Source organism: Lissotriton helveticus, chromosome 2_1 (assembly GCF_964261635.1).
Source record: "Lissotriton helveticus chromosome 2_1, aLisHel1.1, whole genome shotgun sequence".
Classification (NCBI taxonomy): Eukaryota; Metazoa; Chordata; class Amphibia; order Caudata; family Salamandridae; genus Lissotriton; species Lissotriton helveticus.
Window position 1 is genome coordinate 1,392,873,610 of NC_136059.1, and position 22,832 is coordinate 1,392,896,441.

At 48.0% G+C, this 22,832-nt stretch overlaps 1 protein-coding gene across 1 annotated transcript in view; it reads left to right on the plus strand.

Annotated features, from left to right (window-relative positions):
- The window catches only part of GAK (cyclin G associated kinase), a 1,786,158-nt gene that overhangs the window by 1,064,444 nt on the left and 698,882 nt on the right, over positions 1 to 22,832 (plus strand). Inside the window, exon 17 of the mRNA XM_078676333.1 lies at positions 557 to 674. Within this exon, the coding sequence (XP_078532459.1) occupies positions 557 to 674 (118 nt within the window). The remainder of the gene's footprint in view (positions 1 to 556; positions 675 to 22,832) is intronic.

Sequence of the window (22,832 nt, forward strand, 5' to 3'; positions counted from 1 at the left end):
TTAGGTAGCATGTCCTAATGCAGGATACGACTATTAACTAATTACTCTTGGAATTTAATTTGTTTCACTTTTCTGACTTTATAACTTGTTAGATTGACGGCTTTTTCTGTTCAGAAAGTAAAAGATGTGCATGCATGTATGGTTTCTTACAGTTACACAAATAAAACAGCCCCATTGTCAAAAGTATCTTAAATGCAATTTGTTAGTGCTTATGCATTTAAGGTCATCACCTACCGTGCAGATTTTATTTTCTGATTCCTTTTAATAAGTTTCTTATTTGAGCTTACCGCTGCTAATTCAATCTCTGTGATAAATGGGCACCGATACCAACTTTCATATTGTTGTGGAGCAGGAACTTGCTTATTTCTGATAATTTCTTTTTTAGACAGCTGAGCAACAGCTGAGCCTGGGATACAAAAATCCTCTCAACTATTACTAAACGCTTCCACTGAAAAGGAAGGCCTATTAGCTTTGTACGTTTAAGAAAAGTGAGACTGATTCGCTTTTCAAAATGTTTTTTTTTTATTTTACAATGTAAATTTTTAATTTCCTGCAGTGAGTTCAAAACTGAAGATGGAAAAGCTGAAATTCCAGTGAACACAACAGTCCAGGGTGATATACTTATTGTGATTTATCATGCGAGATCAACACTTGGTGGAAGGTTGCAAGCTAAGGTATAATAAAATCTTGGAGTTTGACTTCATTTTCATGCTTTATTTAAGTTTAGTCTTAATTAATTTTAAAATGGGGATTATAGGGCTCTTGCACATTCAAATGTATTAGTTGTTCCCGGTGGGATAATGACTTTGCAGATTTGAAACATAATTTAATTACTTTTTGCTCCATCTTACCAACTTCTAAATTGTATTCATAACTATGTTTGAGCGGGCCATTGTTTCCTTTAGTGCCACATGATGCAACATATTTGAGGTTACCTTTTTTGAAAACACATGTTTTCCGTTATGACTTTAGTATGGCTTTCAGGCAGTTGTTGAAAAAAAATCACATGCTGTGTTGTTTTTTTATTTAGTACTCTAATTGTGTTTACTTTTAACATTATGACCTCAATTAACAAATCTTTGTATGCTCCTAAGTTAAGTGTGTAAATAGCTTGGTTTAAGTTTAACTCAATTTTTTCAGTTACAAAACAGCAATTTGCCTTGATAACTACAAGAAAAAACTCCCAGACAGTTCAGTGCTCTACATACATCAAGAGTCTTAAAAATCAAAATTATGGTCACCACTACAGAGTTTTTCCTCCACATCTCCTCATCTTATAAGGCAAACTTATAAAATGATAAACTCTTCTCCCATTCCGAACGTTGGCCCATTGTTGTCATTTATAGGCACCCGTCAGGCACATGTGGTTCTCTGTCCACAACCACTACTGAGTACTTTCTGTGATACATAGGGCTATAAATAGCACCTGTACACAACATCTCCATTTGGTGCTGCAGATGTTGTTTTTATGTTTGAATAAGTAAAGTTTGAGCTCCAGAGCATAGGCCTTGACATCTGTGGTGTGAGAAGCAGTTGTTAACACCATCAATGAAGTCCAGCATAGCGTTGTGTCCTAGAGCATTTCAGTACATATAGCAAATCTGATATTCCAAACTGCTAGGAAGAAGGAAGCAGATTTTTCTTAGGTAGGAGGAGAAACTCTCCTTAAAGATTCATTAGTTCCTTTTATACCTGACTTGGAGAGTGAAATGTTTTTTTGGGGTTCCCTGACACAGCACAATTCCTCAACCACAGAAGGACTGAAGCTTCAGGTTCATGCTGCTCAAACTACATTGAATCTCTTAACAGAGATCCTAAAAGCTTATGAAGAGTTTGAAAACATTCTGCCTTTTTATAATGGTTTATTGGATCCAATCTGTTCGAAGTGGGGCAAGCCTCATTCTGCTTCTGTAGTTAATAGACCGAAAGCTAAAGCCAGAACCATCAGGTTGTGCCGTCCTTTCATCTCCACACTTGAAACCCTAGTGGTCAAAGCCTTATTAACAACAAGTTGAAGCCCAATACTGTTTATTGGTCCTTCAGACTGGGATTGGAAAAGGCTTGACACAGTGAGACTGTAGGTATTTGCCTGAGGCATCATAGAAATTGAAGAGGGGGGCATGGCTTGCAGTAGCAAGATGGCTGAGACGTTTTAGCTCTGTTAGGCAGCACACCCATTCTATCCGTAAATTCCAGTAACTGTGAGACACCATCCAGCAGTCCAGGCTGTTGCCGTTGGTCCCCGGCGTACCCTGGACTGCGCTGATACTGCAGGCAGGGCTGGCAGTGGTTGGACGTTTGCTGCTGCCCGACCCTACTTAGTAGTCATGTCTGGGCGCTGGGACCGGTGGCGCTCCCAATGCAGCTGGGCCTGCTCCCCGTCTGAGTTGCTTCCCCCTCCCTGGATGCTGGTGTTCGGAGGTGGGAGCTAGACAGCGCAAACCCACACAGAGGAGACGGATTTATGGTCGCGGCTGTGATACGGCCTGACTGGGGCATGGGGCCGTGCTCTCTTGAGGGGCCGGCCCAGGAATCTTTCTCTTCCACGCCTGGGAAAGTTCCCGCTCCTCCGCTCATGAATGTTAATGATAATGACAAATACGTAATTGGGTTAGGGGTGATGTCAAATGTGGACACTGCTACACATCTCGCACTGCAATACATGCACAACCGGCCTGCATTCTGTAAGTCAGCTGTGGTGCCTCTGAATGCTGATACGCCCTCATGGACTGGTCTAATTGGAGGATCTTTCCGTCCCTATAAAACACTGGACATGGCTCCTGAGCATACCTCCTGGGGTGAGCCAATTTTGAACTCTTCTGAAACTTCGAGTATATTACATGAGACCCGGCTACATCACCTGGGGCACCCCTGTCCTCCAAAATTACCGGTGAAATAACGCAATGGACCGGGCATAGGACAGCAGTATACATGTGGGATGGCATCACCGTTCTGCAGCTAAGATACCTAATAGCACCCCCCTGCTCCAATGTTGCCCGTGTCCCCCGGGAATGTGCTTACACAGATGGAAATTGTGCAGTTACGAAATTGAACCCTAATACGTGATTTTAAGGATCTCAGTACACTATATTCTGCTGTATAGCAAGAAAGCATAAGAGAGAGTACACACAGCCAAAAACTACATGCAACAGCTGGACTGTCCTGTGGGTTTCCGAAATAATGCCACCATAGGAGTTGGCTCCAGAACCTCCTCAAGATCTTCCTCTTTGATGGAAACAGAACAGCAGGACTCCCAAGCTCAGCAGACCCCCCCCCCCCAATCTGGGGATAGATTTGATGCAATACTCAACGCTATTGAGCGCTCTCGAATTTCTTTAGAATTTAAAGTTGACAATGTGGCAGCAGATCTTGTGCTTCTCCATGCCGACCACAGGAAATTGTCTGATCATGTCATCACTGTGGAGCAAACCTCAGCTGAGGTGCAACCGACTATTGATACCATGTTAAAACAATAGCGGGACTATGAAGTTAGATTCTGCCATCTATAGAACAGGGTGGACGACGCAGAGGGATGCTCAAGATGCCACAATGTCCGCTTAATAGGCCTTCCGGAGGGAGCGGAAGGCCAGGACACAGTGGGGTTCATTGAAAGATTGCTGAGAAAACGGCTGCCCACAACGTCCTTGTCGCCTTGTTTGTCAGTTGAGAGGGTGCAACTTGTCCCTCCTCGGAGGCCTGCACCAAGCTCAAGATCACATCTATTTCTTTTTAAGGTGCTGCACTACCGTGACTGAGACTCAATACTACGAGAGACGCGGAAGCTACTAGAGGTTTGAGTGGAGAATGCTGATGTTTTTCCCGGATTATACTATAGGGTTACAGTGCCAATGCAACTCTTTGCTAACAGTAAAGCAGCAACTCAGCAGCCAATATTCCTTGCTCTTCCCTGCAATACTGCGCACAGTGGCAGATGGTAAAACGTTCTTTGATACACCACAAGACACATGAGACTGGCTGGAAATGTCGGGGAAATTTAGTGGCCCAGGCCTGGTGGTAGGGAGGGGAGTGCGAGGAGACATGGTGAAAACCCTTGAGTGACGCAGACAGCGGAAAAGAACCAGTGCACCTAACTGACTGCAGTTCTGAACCTAGAACAAATAATTAAGGCAGGTTGTCCTGGAAGCAGAACGGATTTCGGATCTGGCCAAAGAATCAGAGAGGCAGTAGCAGTCCGGTCGTGAGGGCTCCTCGGCGGTATGTCCCTCAGACACTCTCTGACTCTAACAGATGTTACTCCACAGACTTCTGATGAACTCTTCTGATATTTTTATTTATCAATTTGTTTTAGCTACTTGCTTATTGCTGTATCCGTGACTGCTTCTGTGCAGTTCACTAGGCATAGTCATGTCACTTGCATGTTTGAATGATGCTGGAGGGGCGGGGTGGTGGTGGGATCACTGGCCTCCTTCAATGGAAGTGTGAATGGGGAATTGTTTTTCTGACATATAGTTGGGATGTCACTATAAGTAATTAATTTTCTTTCTACTGGGTGGATATGTTGCACCTGAATGCTCTGTGAAGCTTTGTGCTCTCACACCCACATACTTTAGGGGTTCCTTCTGTTTAAATGTAGCATAGCTCTTGGTTGGGCAGCCCTTCACATCTGCGAGGACCGCTCTTTTGGTATTACAAACTCGCCATGTTGGCATTACGTTTTAAGTTAAGTTTATTCAGGCTCTGTTGTGCTCAATTTTGGCTGACCTTTGATGCTAACTCCAAATATAACCACACGTGTGAACCCTACCCCTGGTAATGTATTGGCTTAGGCACAAACATGCCATCACACCACAACGTACTATAACCTGGAATGTTCGAGGCCTGCGCACCCCCTCCCGCACATACGCAGTATACTCGTACCTTAAACGACATAACGATTCTGCAGGAATCCCACTTAACACTCTTGGAGACAAATAAACTGTAGCGCAGATGGAATGGGGCACATATTCTCTACAAACTACTCAGCATTAGCTAGGGGATTGCGGATCTGGGTCCGCCCAAGCACCTCCCTCCTGGTAGCAGAGGTTATGACGGATGCAGAAGGGATATACGTTTTCCCCAAAGGTAGACCAGATGGTAGATTCCTTCTGTTAGGCAACATATATAAGCCTCATAATGACATGGGGCACTTCTGGTGTTTGTTGTTGTGAGTGCTCTCCTAATGGTGTGACCTACCCTGGGTGATGGGTGGGACTTTAACAGTGTATGGACACGGCCCTAGACCGTTAGTTCCCACCATTTGCGAGGCACACTGGCATCCACTGGAGCCTCGATTTTGTGTGACTGGTCTCCAATAAAGGGCAAGAAGATAAATGGAGACGACAACCCTGCCACACGAGGGTACTCCTTTTATTTCACCTGTATACTCTACATGTTCGAATTGACAGGATCTTGTGCACACCCAACCTGCTGCAATGTGTGAGCCCGCGGAGTATCTGGGTTGCACGCACTCCGAAAATAATCCTCACTATATATCGCTAGCTTGGTACGCACAACCCTCTCTGATTCCAACGTAGCGCCTGCAGCCTGCTATGCTGGAGGATCCGCCCTTCTGAGAATCTCTTCACATTACTACTGCAGATTATTTTGACTATAACACAGGTATGGCGACGTCTGTCCTGCTGGAGTGGTATGCACTTAAGGTGACACTGAGAGACCACTGCCTGGCTTGGGATGTTGATACAGGTAGAAAGTGAGTTACAAAAGATGGAGCATGAATTGCTGCCCCTTGAGACTACATGCCCACCGATGACTCTTGCGCCTCAGAGCTTTTCATAGTGAGGACAACTTACACAGCGTTGATTGAGAGACTGAGGTGTCTCTATTACGCAGCACACTAGGCCAGGACACACACGGAAGCAGACCACTCGGGAACCCTTCTCGCATTGCTGCTCGGACAGGAGCAGCCAAGTATCCCCATTTGAGGCATTGCTGTCCCTCAGTGGCTTAATGCGATATAAACAACATGAAACACACAGGGTGCTGGTTCTTCTTTTCACATCGGTATACCAATCAACCCTGGATGCCTCAGACTCTGAAATAAATTGTTTCCTAGATGATCTCCCATTTCCTAGACTAATTCCTGACCAGCATATGGAACTAGATGCTCCCATCACGATAGCTGAAATTCAGGGAGCGATACGATCCCTAGCCTCTGGGAAGGTGCAGATGGCTTCCCATCTCAGTTTGATAAAGGTTACACAGATCTCTTTACACTAACACCACAGAAGGTATATGATGAGGCATTGCACTTGTCGGGCTCTGTGTGAAGCCACACTAGTCACCCTACTGAAGCCAGACAGAGACCCCAGTCGTTTCGGTTCCTACCGCCCGTTGGCACTGTTGGACGTGGGTTATAAAGTGTTGGGTGGAATTCTTGCTGGATGACTGGTGCCATTAGTACCCCATTTAATACATAGTGATCAAAATGGGTTGGTCCCAGACCGTTTTACTTCTCTTAACCTGTTTCAATATGCTCTTCGTCCTTTGCCCCGCTCTGAATGTATGGTACTTGACTTGGACGTTCAACGCTGTAGAGTGGCCCTTCCCCTTCAGTGTCCTGCCTCAATTTGGGATAGCGCCCCTTTTTATTAGGCTGGTCAAGTTATTGTACCATAACCAGACCAGGAGTGTCAAGACTGGTAGGTTTGTGTCAAAGCCTATAAGGGTGGGAAGGAGCACCAGACAAGGCTGTCCCTTCTCCCCTCTTCTCTTTTCATTAGCCATCGAGCCTTTGGCCCTGGCCATGTGTGCTTCTGCAGGACTATGGGGCATTCCAATGGGAGGGCACATACACACAATATTATATGCAGATGACCTGCTACTATATATAAAGGATGTTGAAATGGTTCCGGATGCCATACCCAAAATTTTCATTCTTTTCGCCTGTCTGTCAGGGCTACGGGTTAGCTGGGGTAACTCATGTTTGTTCCCATGTGTTTCCAGCATGCAAGATCCGCTTTTTGTCAACCGTTCAGGTCACCTGGCAATCAACTATGTTCTGTTACCTATGTAATAGGGTGTACCACAATGATCAGGACTTACTTGACGGCAACCTTATCAGGGCGCCTACCTCTCCGGCATCACAGATGACCTACTGGAAGACGCTCGCTCTTTCAGTAGCGTGAAGGGTATTGCTCATTAAGATGGTGGTACTCCCTCGACTTCTCTATTAGTTCATCAATTTGCTACTATATCTACCACCATCCTTTTTGTAGTTAATCGAACCCATGCTCCGCGAATTAATGTGGAACACATCACGATGCAGAGTAGCACTCCTGAAGCTATATCTACCATTGGATCAGGGAGGAATAGCGGGACCCAATTTAGAGCATTATTACCTAGCATCTCAACTACAATGGGTGGCTCATTGGGTGGTGGGATTACACCTATCAGATACAGCTGAGGACGGTGCTCCACACACACTTAACACTCTCCTTCTCTTGTTTCATTCCTGTAGCAAGAAGCCTGGCCCCTCCCCTTGCTGTTACAAGTAGCCAGCCGCTGCTTTAATAGATCCTTGTTCCTCACCAGAAACATCATAGCAGATTCTCCAGCAATCTCATTACTGGCAATGCCTACAGGTAATGGGGAAACTTCGTTGGTGGAACTTTCTGTTATGCATGTGGCAGGCATCCACACACTGGGTAATTTCTACCAAGATGACACACTTATAACATATGGAAACCTGATGCAGGAGGAAGGAATGCCACAGGACACTTCCTTATACATGCCTTGTGGGTTAGTCTGTTGCGGCGCAGGTGGAAGGGGGGACATAAAGCAAGAATTGCGAACACATCTAGTGCTCTAATATAAACATGTCATGGGGAGGGCTGACCTCTCACTCGCTGGTTTGCGGATGTACTCCACTTACAAACGGCAACATACCTGATTCCTTTACGCACAAAGTGGGAGACTGACTTAGGTCACCCGTGCACAGTTACGAAATGGAATACCATTCTGGCGAGCCCCACACAAATCCCTCATAATAATAGGTTTAGATTAATACAATACTACATAATGCACAGAGCGCACTTAACCCCCGAAAAAATAAATCGCTACTTTCATAGACAAGACATGATATGCCCCCGTTGTTCCCATTATGACGCTGGTATTATACAGATGATATTGTCATGTCCTAAACTACAGCAATACTGGGAGGGTATTAACACAATATTTATCTAACTGCACAGACAGTCAACACTCGAACACATGGGGAACATTTGTATTGGGGATATTCACACGAGATAAAAAACACAGAGCCACAAATCAATTTTTAATCTTTGCCTTGTAGTAACCAGACGTCTCATTATGAGACGCTGGAAGTCCAGCGATCCACTGTCCCTACTGGCCTGGTCTCAATCTATCCTCAATTGGGCTAAAACAGAGGGTGTGTCCCTTGGTAGGGAGAAGTGTGGCTCACTGGTTAGAGGAGGCAGACCCTGAAGCAGAGGTCAGACCCGGGACCAGGGTTCAATTCCCGACGCGGCAGGGTCTTGAACCCAAATATCCACGGACTCGATAATTCTCGTTTCGGTGCCTACTGGAATCACGGGTTCACACTCTGCAGCTCTGGGCATTAGCTGCTTAATCTCCCCCCCCCCCCCCCCCCGCGGCGGGATGCCTGGTTTTCACCTTGGGGATGCCCAGTACGGGTATCTCACAGGGAAAAAGCCAGGACGGGTTCCCAAGGCAAGCGCCGAGATGCCTACGGGTAATCGAGCGCTATATAAGAACGCATAATAATAATACCCTCGGGATACGCAAATTCCCAGTAACAGACAGTTGGAAGTCGATCCTCATAGCCGTTCAAATGATTAAACACCCAGTACCAGAAACTCATGTCTCTTCGGATGGGAATCCGATGTCTAGATAAGAACGGTGGCCCAGTATGGATTCATACCGTGGGAAACCTTTACGAGGATGGAATGCATATGACATATGTGGACCTCATGCAAGCAGAGTGTGAGAAGTTAGCCTGGCATATGATGTCCACTATTCTAGTGGGCACCTTGCACCAGTCTAAACGACCCTTATTGATTGTGGCTGTAAAGTCAACCTTATAGACAAGCTATCCTAGTGGTAGCATGGACCAGCAGTCATAGCCTAAGACTTCAGAGAGTATGTAAAGCAAGCTGTTTTACCAATTATAATCCCTTGAATACCAAATGAAAGGACACCACACAAGGTATGTATCAAATATATATGTATTTATTTCTAACACAACCCCTCTGCACTCTTTATGAGGTCAGAGATCGAAGTACATCACAAGTTACTCAATTAGCATACGATAAGTTGCACAAATACAGTTATGCCCTATGGGCCTCACAAACCATATACTAAGTAAGTGGTATAAGAACGACTTCAGAATAGTGAATAGGCCTAGGGTCTAGGGAATCGCTGGGGCTACACTGAACAACCAAAGGTTAGGAAGTAGGAGACCCACGGGAGACGCGTGCAGTGTCTAAACACAGTCGCGAGTTACCATTGACTTGTAATGGAGAACGGAGAAGTTACAAAGTTACTGTTTTAGGGCACTTCCGGATGGACTACGACAAAACCCCTTTAAACTAGGACACTTGGATAGTCAATACCCACGGGAGCACCGGAGTACTCGAGTTACCTCACCTAGGGAAGCCGGGTGCATAGGTGTCTTTTCGTGTCGGGTTTCGTCGATGCTTTCAATGGAGATATGCAAAAGAAGTGCTGCAGGCAGCCAAAGGAAGCGTGTCCGGGTGGGTCCAAGGGTGTATCGAAGAACTGAAGAACCTGAAAATAGAGGGGACAGAGTCTGGGTCACTAGCCAGTGACCAGGAAGGAACCAGGCGATGTCGTGATGATCTCAGGTGAAGAGGTGAAGCTTGTCTCTGCAGCCACGAGGACCAGGAGGTATCGACGACGACCAGAAGCTGGATTCGAGCTGTCCCACGAAGGATCTAGTTGACTGCGATGTCGATATCTGGATTGGACCCAACAAGCCTTGGCAAAGACAATCCATGCAGGAAGTGAAGATTGGCTTCAAATCAGACCAGCAAGGTCTGGGGAGCTTCTACTTTGCAGGGAACCTAGAGCAACCAGGAAAGCAGTTTAGTTTCAAAGGTTCGTCTTTGGAGGGCTCACTAGCCAGCGGGCTAGCAACCGGGAAGGCGCGTTGAGCTGAAATGCAAGAGCGGGCCCCACGCGGCACTCGTGGAGTGTGGAGGGCTGAGCTTTAGTGCAAATGGCGCTCGGGTCTGGGGCTTCTCGTACCCCAGTGCACAACTATGAGGGTGCCTCGGTAGTTGCACTATTAGCAAAATGCAGGGTGTCCGGTCCCACGTCTCTCGTGTCCGCTACGGGTCTCAGCTTTGCTGTGGATGTGGGTCAGAGTCAGAGAAGTCTGAGAGTCCAGTTGCTGAGTCGCTGAGTCTTCGGGATCCGTCAGGAGCGTCGACAAAGCAGACCGGCAAGTTACTGGTGATGCCTGTTTGCACAGGGTGGTCACGTCTTGACCACAAGGGAGATGTCTTCAGTCTTCTAGTCGGAATAGAATGTTTAAGGTCCAAGAGTTTCGTTTCAGAGTTTCGTTACAGGATAATCTAAAGTCCTGGGGACACAGCACCTATCTTTATACTAAGAAAATGGGCTGGATTACCTGCTAGGTCCCTCCTATGGGTGGACCTGGGAGGGGGCGTGGCTTGGCGCCGATGGAGGTGGTTGCCTGAGCGCTGGGCTCCGTGTTCGAGCCCCTATTGATCCTGAAACACTGGCTCTAGAAACCCCTATCTCCCCCTGAAAGGCGGGGGAAGGGACTCCCCTGCATCGGAGCCACGGGGCGACGCTCGAGCGACCCTGGGGCCCCGAGGAAGACCGCCGGCGTGCTGACCGGGGTGCCACCGAGGTCGCATCAAAAATGGCGGCCGCGGGGAAGCTTTGAGACTCTGAACGGCCGCGATCGCAGGCAGGCTTGTGGGCGCTTGGGCTTCCTGGTCTCTGCGCCGGAGCTTGGCGGCGCCGACTACAAGGCGGCTGGAGATGAGGAGAGCCGCGCGTGAGGACCAGAAGAGAGGAGCCGGCCTGTTTCTGGAGGGCCCCATCATCCTATCAAGGGCTGCTGCCGCGGGGGATGTTCGGTCGGAACCTAACCCCCCCCCCCCCCCCCCCCCCTTCCCCAGAAATCAACTGAAGCAGCGGCGCTGCTTACAAGGGACAATTGGAACACAAGCCACCGGCAGCGGTGTCCCGCGGATCGGGATCCGGCTAAACTGAGCCCTGCTGCACACGACAGTGGTGAGAACTGCGGGCCGCCCCCCGAGCTGCCTGCCGACCCCGGGTGCGGAGAGAACCTCAGGAATCCCCCGGGGGGAGTTGGGGACTGCTCTCCTGTGCGGCCACGATTGAGGCATACTGCTTGAGGTGAGGGCGTCACAGGGTGCCTGAGGAGCGCGGACCTGCTGGCGCCTGCAGCACAAGACAGTGGACTGCTGGGCTGGAATTGGGGGCCGCACTGCATGCGAACTGCAGTACACTTGGTCCAGGACGAGCTTTACGCTGGGACCCAGCCAACTGTTCTACCCATAGGGGGAACCAGTGTTCTTGCCGCGTTACCCCAAAGCTGCTCTGGTCCCTGTAAATTGGATCATTATCAGGGAACGGACTGATCTACTCTGAACTGCCGATGCTATTAACTGCGTGATTGTGGCCCTGACAATCGCCGCCTGAGGCCGCCTTCCTGTGCTGGTTCCGGTGGCCCCTGCGCTCGACGTGCCTGGATTGAAACTTGAATGAGCGATGTTGTGAAGGCTTGGGGAAGCTGGATTGTACAGAGTCCCTCAATACTGGACTACAACGACCTTTCCACTAGAGCCGAAACAAACCGCAAACCCCCACCATGGGGAAGCCTAAAGGGAACAAAAGTGGCGCCCAGCCAACGTCGGACACTGAGGCACCTGATAAGGGGGAGCAATCTGACCCCGGACAACTGCGAGACCCCCAATTACAGCTTCAATTGGACAAAATCCTGACCGCGATAGCAGATTCTCGCACGGCACTACAGCAGGATATTGCAAAAGTGGCCACGGGACTGGGTCTACTGAGGGCCGATCATGGAAAACTGGCCGACAGAGTCAAAGTAATTGAGGGTACAATCCATACCCTTGAACCGGCGCAAAAAGAACTCAAAGCCACTATGACCAATGTGCTGGACCCCATAGAGGCGCTGGAGAGAAGGGCGGAGGATGCCGAAGGACGCAATCGCCGGAACAACATCCGGATAGTGGGCCTACCGGAGAAAGTGGAAGGGCAGGACATGGTGCACTATCTCGAGAACTGGCTCCAAACGGTGGTAGCGCCGGAGGGTCTGCCCATCTTCTACACTCTGGAACGGGCACATAGAGTTCCGGCTAAGCCACCGCAACAAGGACGTCCCCCTCGCCCGGTGGTAGCCCGATTGTTACACTACCGGGATAGGGACTTACTGCTCCAGAAAGCGCGAGTGAACGGTCCCTATCAGGTAGAGAACAGCAAAGTCAATATTTTCCCAGATTATACGTATGAAACGCAGCGCTGGCGGACCTCTTTCCTAGCTATTAAAAGAGAACTAAGAAATGAGGGTCTACAATACTCCCTTATCTTCCCAGCTAAGCTGCGAGTTATCGTGGACGATAAAACGTGGTGCTTTGATACTCCAGCCGGTGCCTGCGCTTGGCTAGAATTGTACAAGTCCGGTAAGGACGTCTGTAAACAAAGGACAAGAATGGACCCAGAAGGACTGCCACTGCGGAAATAAATCGCGACGGATCCGTAATAGACTTAGAGGACTGAGAAGGCCTTCACTGTCAGAGACAAAAGCAGAACGATGAGGGGTCTTGGAGGTGGTATCTGCACTATCAGGAACACAAGACTCCCCGTCGCAGGACGAGGTGGAGTCGGAAAAGGGTAATGACCATTCAGACACTTATTTCTCGGAAACGGACAGTGTGCCCTTGCCCGCGGTTACCCCGGCGACAGCAGAGGGAATGCTGGACGAAGGATAGAAATACCCGGTGAGCTGTACGAGTTCGAAATAAATACTATGGCGGACTGCTTGCTGTGAGCTCTGGGAGGGCGTTGCTGATTGTGGTTGGGAGATGGGTGGTCATTGAGATGTTTATTTAATAGGGGCTCGATCGATCAGCGGGGAGCTTAGGGATTGGGCGGCTACCCGTTGGCAACCAACCCTCCTTCATTGCACTTAAGGCGTACCCACAGTGGCTACTGGTGGGTTAGTCACATGTTAATATTCAGAAGAGTTTGGATGGGAGCTAGACGGAGGTTACTAGGTCCTGTTCTGGGGGGAAGAGGGGTTGGGAAGGTTTTGGGGTATTGAAGGGAGGGCTCATCACCGATGTTGACATGTTGCCCCACTTAGGGCATTTGGGGAGTGGTTGGAGTGGGACGCCCAGGACACTGTGGGACACTGGGTGATTCAGCTAATCTGCGATGTATAACCTGGAATGTGAGGGGTCTTCATACCATGACGCGACGCCACAAGGTTCACCCTTACCTGGTACGTAGAGGGGTAGAAGTTGCACTGCTTCAGGAAACACATTTAACGAAGGCTTAAGGGTTAGCATTTTAGCGTCGATGGAGGGTTAGATATAAAACACTACATATTCAGCGTTTGCTAGGGGCGCGTTCATTTGGATTAGAGCCGGGATTCCATTTCAGGTAAGCAAGCTGGTAATAGACCCAGAGGGAAGGTTTCTAGCAATAGAGGGGAAGTTACGAGGTAAGGACATTGCCTTCTGTAGTATATATGCGCCCGACGTTGATCAGTTGACCTTTCTGGCGAAAATATCCTGCTCCCTAGCACACTTCCTCGCAGGACCAATACTGATGGGCGGTGACTTTAACTCTGTACTGGACATCTCTCTTGACAGGTCGCACCCCCCCTTGACAGACTCTCCGACACACTGCACAGCCAAAGGCAGGTTAGAATGGCAAACACGGTGGGGTCTGATAGACGCTTGACGCACGCAACATCCACAAGATCGAGATTACTCCTACTTCTCAAGTCTGCATGAGTTACATGTAAGGTTAGATGCGGTTCTGTGCTCCCCAGTAATAATGCCAGCAATTGTGAGAACTGAATATCTGACTAGGACAATATCGGATCATAATCCTCTATGGATCACGATGCAGTGGCTACCGGATTATTAAGACCTGGTCACCCTGAGCGACAAGGAAGGGTTAGCGAGGCGAAAGAGGCGGTAGCAGCAGAAACAAAGAGCTTGCGCAGCTTTGACTATAAAACGTATGCAGTGAGGACCCACGTGAAGGGCGAGAAAGCAGGGACCCTATTGGCTTGGCTTGCTAACCCCACGAAAAGAGGCTCCCCCATAGTGACCATGCACACAGCGGAAGGAGCAGAGGTTTACACCCAGAATGAGATTTTACAATGCTTTACGAGCTATTATGAAAACCTCTACAAAAGCAAACTAGCGACCAGTAATCCAGCCGTGGACGTCTTCCTGGAAGGGCTTTGCTTCCCTGAATTAGATCACGATCAGGCGAAGGAACTAGGAAAGGATATAGAGCTAGGTAAAATACGAAGCGCCATAAAACATATGGCACACAACAAAACCCCAGGCTTGGATGGGTTACCTGTAGAGTTCTATGGAAAATACACCGACCTGTTAGCGCCAAGACTGTTAGAGGTCTATAAAGAGGCAAAACAATTGGGGCGGTTACCACAATCGATGCGAGAAGCGTTAGTGATACCCTTATTAAAACCAGGGAGAGAGAGCGGGGACACGGCATCCTATAGACCATTATCGATGCTGACCACTGATTATAAAATACTAAGCAGCATCCTGGCATCTCGCTTGTTACAACACATGACTGCGCTAGTTCATGAGGACCAAGCTGGTTTTATACCAACGCGGAATACGACCACGAAAATACGCCGAATGATGCGATTTATTAGAGGGAGACCACTCAGAGGCACGACAACCAATGATATTGTCGGTCGACATAGAGAAAGCGTTTGACAGCCTTGAATGGGAATATCTTTACATGGTACTGAGACGCTTCGGAGTGGGAGAGGATTATCTGGGATGGACGAAAGTACTGTACACTTCAGCGGTGGCCAGAGTGAGAACGGGCACGCTGATATCGTCTCAATACCCGGTGAAAGAGGCACGAGGCAGGGATGCTCACTATCTCCATTGCTGTTCGCTTTAGCAGTGGAACCCCTCGCGATATCGATCAGGACGGGAGACCACTATGGGGGACTGCAAAGTAGGGTTGTACAACAATATATATCGCTATATGCGGATGACCTTCTGCTCTTCCTTGAAGATGCCGACAAAGCAATGGCGGGAGCCGAAAAGTTACTAACGAGCTTCGGAGAAATATCCGGCTTGAAAGTAAACTGGCCAAGACGTGCTTGTTCCCGGCGCGACAGAAGGAGACCCAACCCTCCATGATCCGAGCGGTGAGATGGGAGCCTGACTGCATAAAATACTTAGGTGTGTACATATACCACACCACAACTGCCTTGTTGGAGGGAAATATTGGCCGCGGAATAAGGGCATTGAAAGGTAGTATGGCCTTTTGGGCTACTCTCCCACTGTCGCTAGCAGGCCGGATAGCACTACTTAAAATGATAGCGCTTCCAAAGCTCTTGTATTACTTTAGGACACTACCAGTATGGATACCTGGCACTACCTTTAAACTTCTAAAGTCCTTAATAGTGACCTTCCTTTAGGGTGAGGGACGGCGAAGGGTAGCACAAACAACGTTAATAAGACCTAAAACAGAGGGGGGACTGGCGGTCCCAGACTTTGAGCTGTACTACCTGGCAGCCCAACTGCAAATTTACACACAGGGAATAGCACGAGAATTCAGAGGACCGGAGCATAAAAGGGGCCGAGGTAAACCTCGCCATGTCCTCTCTTTCATAGCGCTACAGCAGAAACTGGATCTTAGGGATCTAACGCAAGAGGAAAAAACGATCAGATTGTGCTGGAACCGTTCACAACGTAGGGCAGGTGTACTACACCCGTACGCCCCCGAAATCCCAATAGGGATGCTAACGGCGCTACCGCACGGTGACGATTGGTCACAGTTGCAGGACTGGGAAGAGGCGGGAGTCCAGATGCTGGGAGACCTATATGAAGACGGAGCGCTATTACCGTACCAGACACTCCTAGAAAGATTCAACTTACCAGAGTTTTTTTTTGCTTCATGCAGCACTGACAAGAGCGATACAAACACACTGGAGGGAAGGGCTGATAGAACCAAGAACAACAATGGCTTGCCAATACACTAGGATGGCAGCGGGAACTTTTAAGGCGGTCACGTGCCCCTACTCTAGAATGCTCAATGAAGGGCTACCGCCTCTAGAGGCGCTGAAAGGAAAATGGGAAACAGATAAAGAGAAAGACATCCCTGAGACGGCATGGGCGCAGATTGTACGGAGGGCCTGGAAGAGCACGCGGAACGCAAGATTCCAATTAGTGCATTTCTATATCCTCCACCGAACGTACCTGACACCAGGGAAGATCAAGCAGTATTTTAGAGTAGACAATGCAGCGTGCCCCAGGTGCGCGAAGGTCGTGGTAGAATTAGATCATATGTTATGGGCTTGCCCAATGTTAGAGCTCTACTGGAAGGATGTGGGAGACACTCTGAATGCGGTAACGGAACGGGGCTTAGAATTTGATATGGCCGTAGGTGTCCTGCATTGGTTCCCCCACACCCCCAGGAACAAGATCACAAGTAAATTTATAGATATGGGGCTCATACTGGCAAAACGCGAAATTACGGAACACTGGAAGGCAACAATAGGGCCAAATAGACCTAGATGGAAGCACGAGTTTCTCAAATGGGCCAGTAGCGAAAGCGAATTGAGGTTCCAAACTGCGCGTAGACAACGCAATGAAAAAGCGCTAGAAACAGCTACGGCATGGGACGCAATAGTACAGACACTGCGTGACTATGGAACACAAGAGGAAGAAGTAGAATAGTAACATGATTGGAGAATATTCCCGGGACATGACAGGCACATCACACAGAACAATACCCGATAATTCTTGTGCGCACATATTATTACGACTAGAGCCAATTGAGAACACCGGTGGTGGGGATCCGGGGAGGTGGGAGGGAGCATAGGGGAGTTCATTAGTAGAATAGGAAAGGGCATATTGGGGCCTAGCCTATAATGGAGTACTGTGTACATTGACTGGATCGCATCCTAGCCCACTATTGTGTATGTAGCTAAGGGGGCTTGCATAGTGAGCTTAGGCAAGCATAGGAAATGTACCTGATCTTGTATGATGTGTGGAACAAAACCCAATAAAATACGTTTTGAAAAAAAAATGGGTGGACCTGGGAAGGGGGTGGTTACACCCCTTTACCTTTGTCCTATTTCGCGCCAGAGCGGGGCTGGAGTGCCCCAGCAACTGGTTTGAACCGGGCTATGCATGGAGCACCTTGTGTGCCCCAGGCAGTGTCTGGAAAAGCATCTTTCCATTCAACCCACCCTGCCCCCATACACTACAGGCTGTCTGGGGAGGAGCTAGCACCTCCCTCGACAGGAAACCTATTGTCCAGGCCTTCTTTGCTGGAGTTTCATCCAGCAGCAGGAGGTCAGACTCGTGTCTGTGGCAGCAGCATCCATTTTGTGATGCTGAGGCTCTGTTTAACTTTAACCGGGTAAAGCAGTAAATACATGTTTTTTCCCTCTAGAAGGGTGGAATGCTACCCCCACCGCCAGAATTGGCCGGGGGTAGTATTCCAAAGTGTTTGACACCTTACACAACATGTTTTGATAAAGCCAAACCAAAGTTAGCATTAACCGCGAAGATTATAATGCACTAAATAGTATATGGTACGGCTATACCATAGAACAGCTATAAGGAGAGGGTTCCGAAAGCTGCAGATGGGCTCAGCTCATGCTAGGGCACCCTCTCACATAAAACCAGGATTGTTGAGGCCTACCACAGGAGTGACTTATAGGTGCATATGTGTCTATATATAAAGGTAGATATAGGTATACTATATGTAAGTAAGGGGTGCTTACACCACCTCACCCAAGCTGAGTGATCAGCCTGTGGTGTCAGTTTGGATGGCCAGCCAGGGGTGGCATAATATATGCTGCAGCTCTTGGTAGGCATTCGATGCACCTATGCCCTGGGTACCTATGGTACACTATACAGGGGCTCACAGAGGTGACACAATACCCAATCAGATATGTACCTAAAGTACCTGGTATCAATTTAGAGAGAGAACAGCTGGGCTGTGGGTCTGATTAGCAGGCCCACAGCCACACTAAGGTCGAAAAACCAGATAATCACAGCCAGAAGTGGGGGTGACCATAGGAAGCAGACCCTACTTTCCTACACAGAGGAATTGTCTCTTTGGCACTTTCTTACATACGCTTTATGGCTCGGCTTCCTAAGGCAACACTGGGGAGACATTACCCAAGAGCCACCATCACACCTTGTACTCCAATACATCCATGTCATGGGAGAAGGTAAACACTTAATCCTGTGGTTTGCAGTCGCATTCTGGTCACACAATTCTCAGGACTTGTCATCACTGCGTGCTGAATGAGAGTCTTACTTAGGGTGCTCATGTACGAACGCGCAGTGGAGCGCAGTACTGGCAAACCCCAACTATATCCAGAATCATGCTTGCTTCAAACTAATTCAATACTATATATTTCAGCGTGCCTATCTCACACTGGAGAAATTAGATTGCTATTTTCACAGACAGGATATGCTCTGCCCTAGGTGTAGCTGCTGAGATGTGAATCAGTTGCACTTGGTATGGTAATGCCTGATTTGAGGCACTACTGTGAGGGAGTGACAAACAACTAGCAAACTGTACAGATTGACAGATACCCAACACTTGGGAGGTGTGCATACTAGGTCTGTATAAGAGGGACAACAAACAAAGAGCCACAAGTCGCTTTATAGATTTGGGACTTGTGGTAGCCACACGATTACTAAGAAGGTGTTGGAAATCTAAAGACCCTCCGCATCTACAAGCCTGGCTGCGTTCTATCCTTAATTGGGCCAGAGCAGAGGGGGGACTCCCTTCGCAGCGAAGATACGTTGGTACTCCGTAAATTCCCCATTTCCGACTGGTGGGAGACGATACTTGTGGCTCTTCAGATGGCTATGCACACTGACCTGATTAGAACAGAACATATAACCTAGGAGACTAACCTAGCAGACTCTATCTAGCAAGATAAGGGTGCGCACCCACTCTCCAGTGATGGTCGCAGTGGTTTATAGCAGAGAGAAACCTTTTACGAAAAAGTTTCGGTTATTTCTTATGTGCTTAGTCGTGAGTGTGATCTAGTTATGATTCTTTTACCTACCCCTTTTTCTCACTGAATGGGAGAGAGTGATGGGGTGGGGCAACCAGAGGTTTATTTGTTCAAGATATAAGAATTAAGGTTTGCTTGTAGAGCGTAATCCTTGCCTCCATAGAATTCAATGATTTAGATTTGCCTCAGGATTGTAAGGACATTTTCTATAGCAAGAGCTGTATCAACAACTTAGACCTACAGATTTAAGTGGAAACGGTTCTGTGCTTGGTGCTTACAGAACAATATACATCCGTTCAATTCCTCTTCATAGAACATTTTGCCCTAACATCTCTCCCTGGCTAGACGGGGACTCATGCATTTGTCTATTAATGTACATCCTGCTACCATTTCTAGTTACAGACGTTTCTCTATTGGCCCATCTCTCTTTTCAATTCGAGTTGTAAAACAATTCATTACAGCTTTGTTTAGGGTTTATCCTTCTATTAGAGCTCCTCCACCTGAATGGAGCCTTAACATTGTCCTTGCACAGCTTATGAGATCAACTTTTGAGTCTGTACCAGAGCTGAGCTCAAATTTATTTTTACAATACATAGAACCTTATCTTTTACTATATTAGAACCTGATCTTTGCTTCACTAATGACTTTATCCTACTTAAAACTAACCCAACATTTATTCCTAAGGTACCTTCTACTTGTTCTCCATGTTAATGAACTGGTTATTTTCCGAACATTTTTTCCAAACCCATCTTCACCAGCTGAAAAAGCTCTTTATACCCTAGATAATAAGAGATGTCTAAAGTTTTATTTACAATGTACCAAGCAGATTTGAAAGTCTGATCAGCTTTTCGTCTCCTATAGTTTACAAAGACCAGGTGCTTCAGTAGCCAAGGCAAATATTGCTCTGTGGATTGCAACCGCCATCCACTTCTGCCATGCTAAAGCAGGTAAGCTGCTCAAAATTAAGCCTAAAGCCCATTTCCACAAGAGCAGTATCCTCCTCTACAGCTCTGTTTCCTGGAGTGACGTTGGACAAACTCTGCTGCGCAGCAACATGGAACAGTGTGCATACATTTATGCTGCAATACTGTTTGAATTTGCCTACCCATATGGATGCAGCGGTAGGACATGCAGTCTTTTAACCAACCTTTCTAACAATGTAAGCCTCTGTCATGGAGTGCTTACTTTACTTCATTTACGTTATGACAATATGTTAACATATTATTCTTATGCTTTACATGTTTATTTTTTATAAATTCTATTCAGATGGATACATCTGCCAGTGGATTCCTCACCTTTTGACTTACCCAATGCTCAGCATTCCACAGAAATATTTCCCCTCAGTTCTCCCACGTCGACCAGGAGGTCACTATGGAACGACTCCGCATGACGTCATTTGAGCCATAAGAAGACCTTGCTGGCATGCTGAAATCAGTTCCCTTTGTTCTGCTCCTTCGCCGTGTACATTTTGTTTTCCATGCTCTCCATTTCTGGGAGTTTTAATTGTTACTGTTGCTGGTACTTTGTAACTGGTGAAGAAGACTACTTAAAGTAAGTCGAGATTTAAGCCGTGCAGTGAATGCAGGGCCAGATGTCCATCACTGATCCGCATGAAGATTGTGGTGTCTGTCCTCGGATTACAACGTCTGGACATGCATTTTGTGCAAGCGGATGAATCTGAAGGCCGTGAAGCAAAGGGGGGCCAAGTTGTTCATGGCCAAAGCCAAAAAGCAGAAGAGGGGTCGCAGGAGATCTTGGACCCGATCGAATTTGCTAACGCCTCATACTTCGAGGTCCTCCAAGAAGCACAAGAAAAAGCAGCATCCTGCATCTCTGCATCTTTCTTCAAAAAGGACAAAACTCCGAATTTGGCGTCTCCGAGTCCTAGGCATCATCGCAAGGATGAGATCTCTCCAACTCCTTCACCAGGGGTGTCTCCACCTCCGGCACCGAGGGCTGTTACTTCTCCGATTCCGAGGAATCTTCCGTCTCCTCCGGCACCGAGGTCTGCTACTCCTGCGCCGAGAACACTTACTCCATAACCGGAGCGAAATTTGATGCCTCCATGTACAGCTCCAGAGCCCTTTGTTCCAGACCCTGCACATCCTGCTTTCCTGGCTCTGTGATCCGTCACATTTTTAAAATGCAATGTTTAGCATTTTCACAAGGGTTGCGAATCGTAGTGGTGAGCCTGCTGGCCACATAGGTCCATTAGCTTGCTCTCTGAGGGTTTCCCGAAGGCATTATTCAAGTCCTTTATGCCTGTGACACCAGGGAGTTGGCTTCCACCGGTGCCAAGGTTGTCGTCGCAGTTACTGGAGGGTCATGTTTGATTGGATGGTTCTTCTCTGGCGCCGTCTGGATCCGAACCGGCTCGTCCTCAGCTGACTTTGACCCTATTTCCTTTGGATCCTCCTACGAAGCCAGTTCCGAAGTCACCAGCACCGCATCTGGCACCGCCAACGCCGATTCCAAATATGAGATCTCGGAGAGAAGCTCAAAGGCTGTTTATGGAAGGGGAATATCAAGAGGAGCATGAAGGGGCTGAAGAAGGAGAAACAGTGGACTCTGACCTTGATTTTGAAGGATTACAAGGTGCTAGTGGTCTGAATATCTCTGCTGAGTGGGAATTGACGACGTCACCTAAGGGCTTGCCACCTCCTGAGGTGACCTCATATAATGCTGTAATTCGAAAAGATGTGGACCTTTTAGAGTTACCTTGTCCCACAGCTGAATTGAAATCTAATATTCTCATGGAGGTTCCCTATTCGTCGACTTCTGAATCTGAACCATTGCTGCCCTTCAATGAGACGTTAACGGAGCCTATTTTGGATGTTCAGCAGAAGCCAATGTCCTCCCCTGCAGTTTCCAGGACAGTGGCTCGGCCTGGGGTTCAGGTGTTTCTGTCCTCCCATCCTTCACCGGAAAGCCTACTGGTCCAAGCTTCTTGTTCCTCTAAGCTATCAGCTGGGTATTTCCCAACCACGCCTGCTGATAGGGAATCAAAACAAATAGAGCAGTCAGCCAAAAAGGTTTTTTCGGCTGAGTATGGCCTTGACATCTACGAATGCTAAATGTCCCCTGGGAAGTTATATTCATGCCCTAATGAATACAACTAGGGAGGTTGTTCCAAAATTGCCTATGGACGTCAAGGGGCATGTTTCTGAACTGCTGGCCGATGCTCAGGCTCCTGCCTGTCAAGTAATCCAATCTGGGCTGGGCACAATGGACTCTGTAGCCAGAACAATGGGGGTCATCTGTGGCGACGAGAAGGCATGCCTGGTTATGAGGTCCAGGTTTTTTGCCTGATGTTGAAGTTACGTTGCTTGACTTGCCTTTCAATGGGTCCCGTCTGTTTAGAGCATAGGCGGATTCTGCGCTGCGCTTTAAGCATAGCCAGGCAACAGCAAGGCCCTTAGGGCTTCAGTCTCAGCCCAGGAGCTTTAATCAGTTTAGCACATTTCGTGGCTTTGCAAAGAACCTGTCTCTTCCAGGCAGACAACAGCAGCAGCAGACA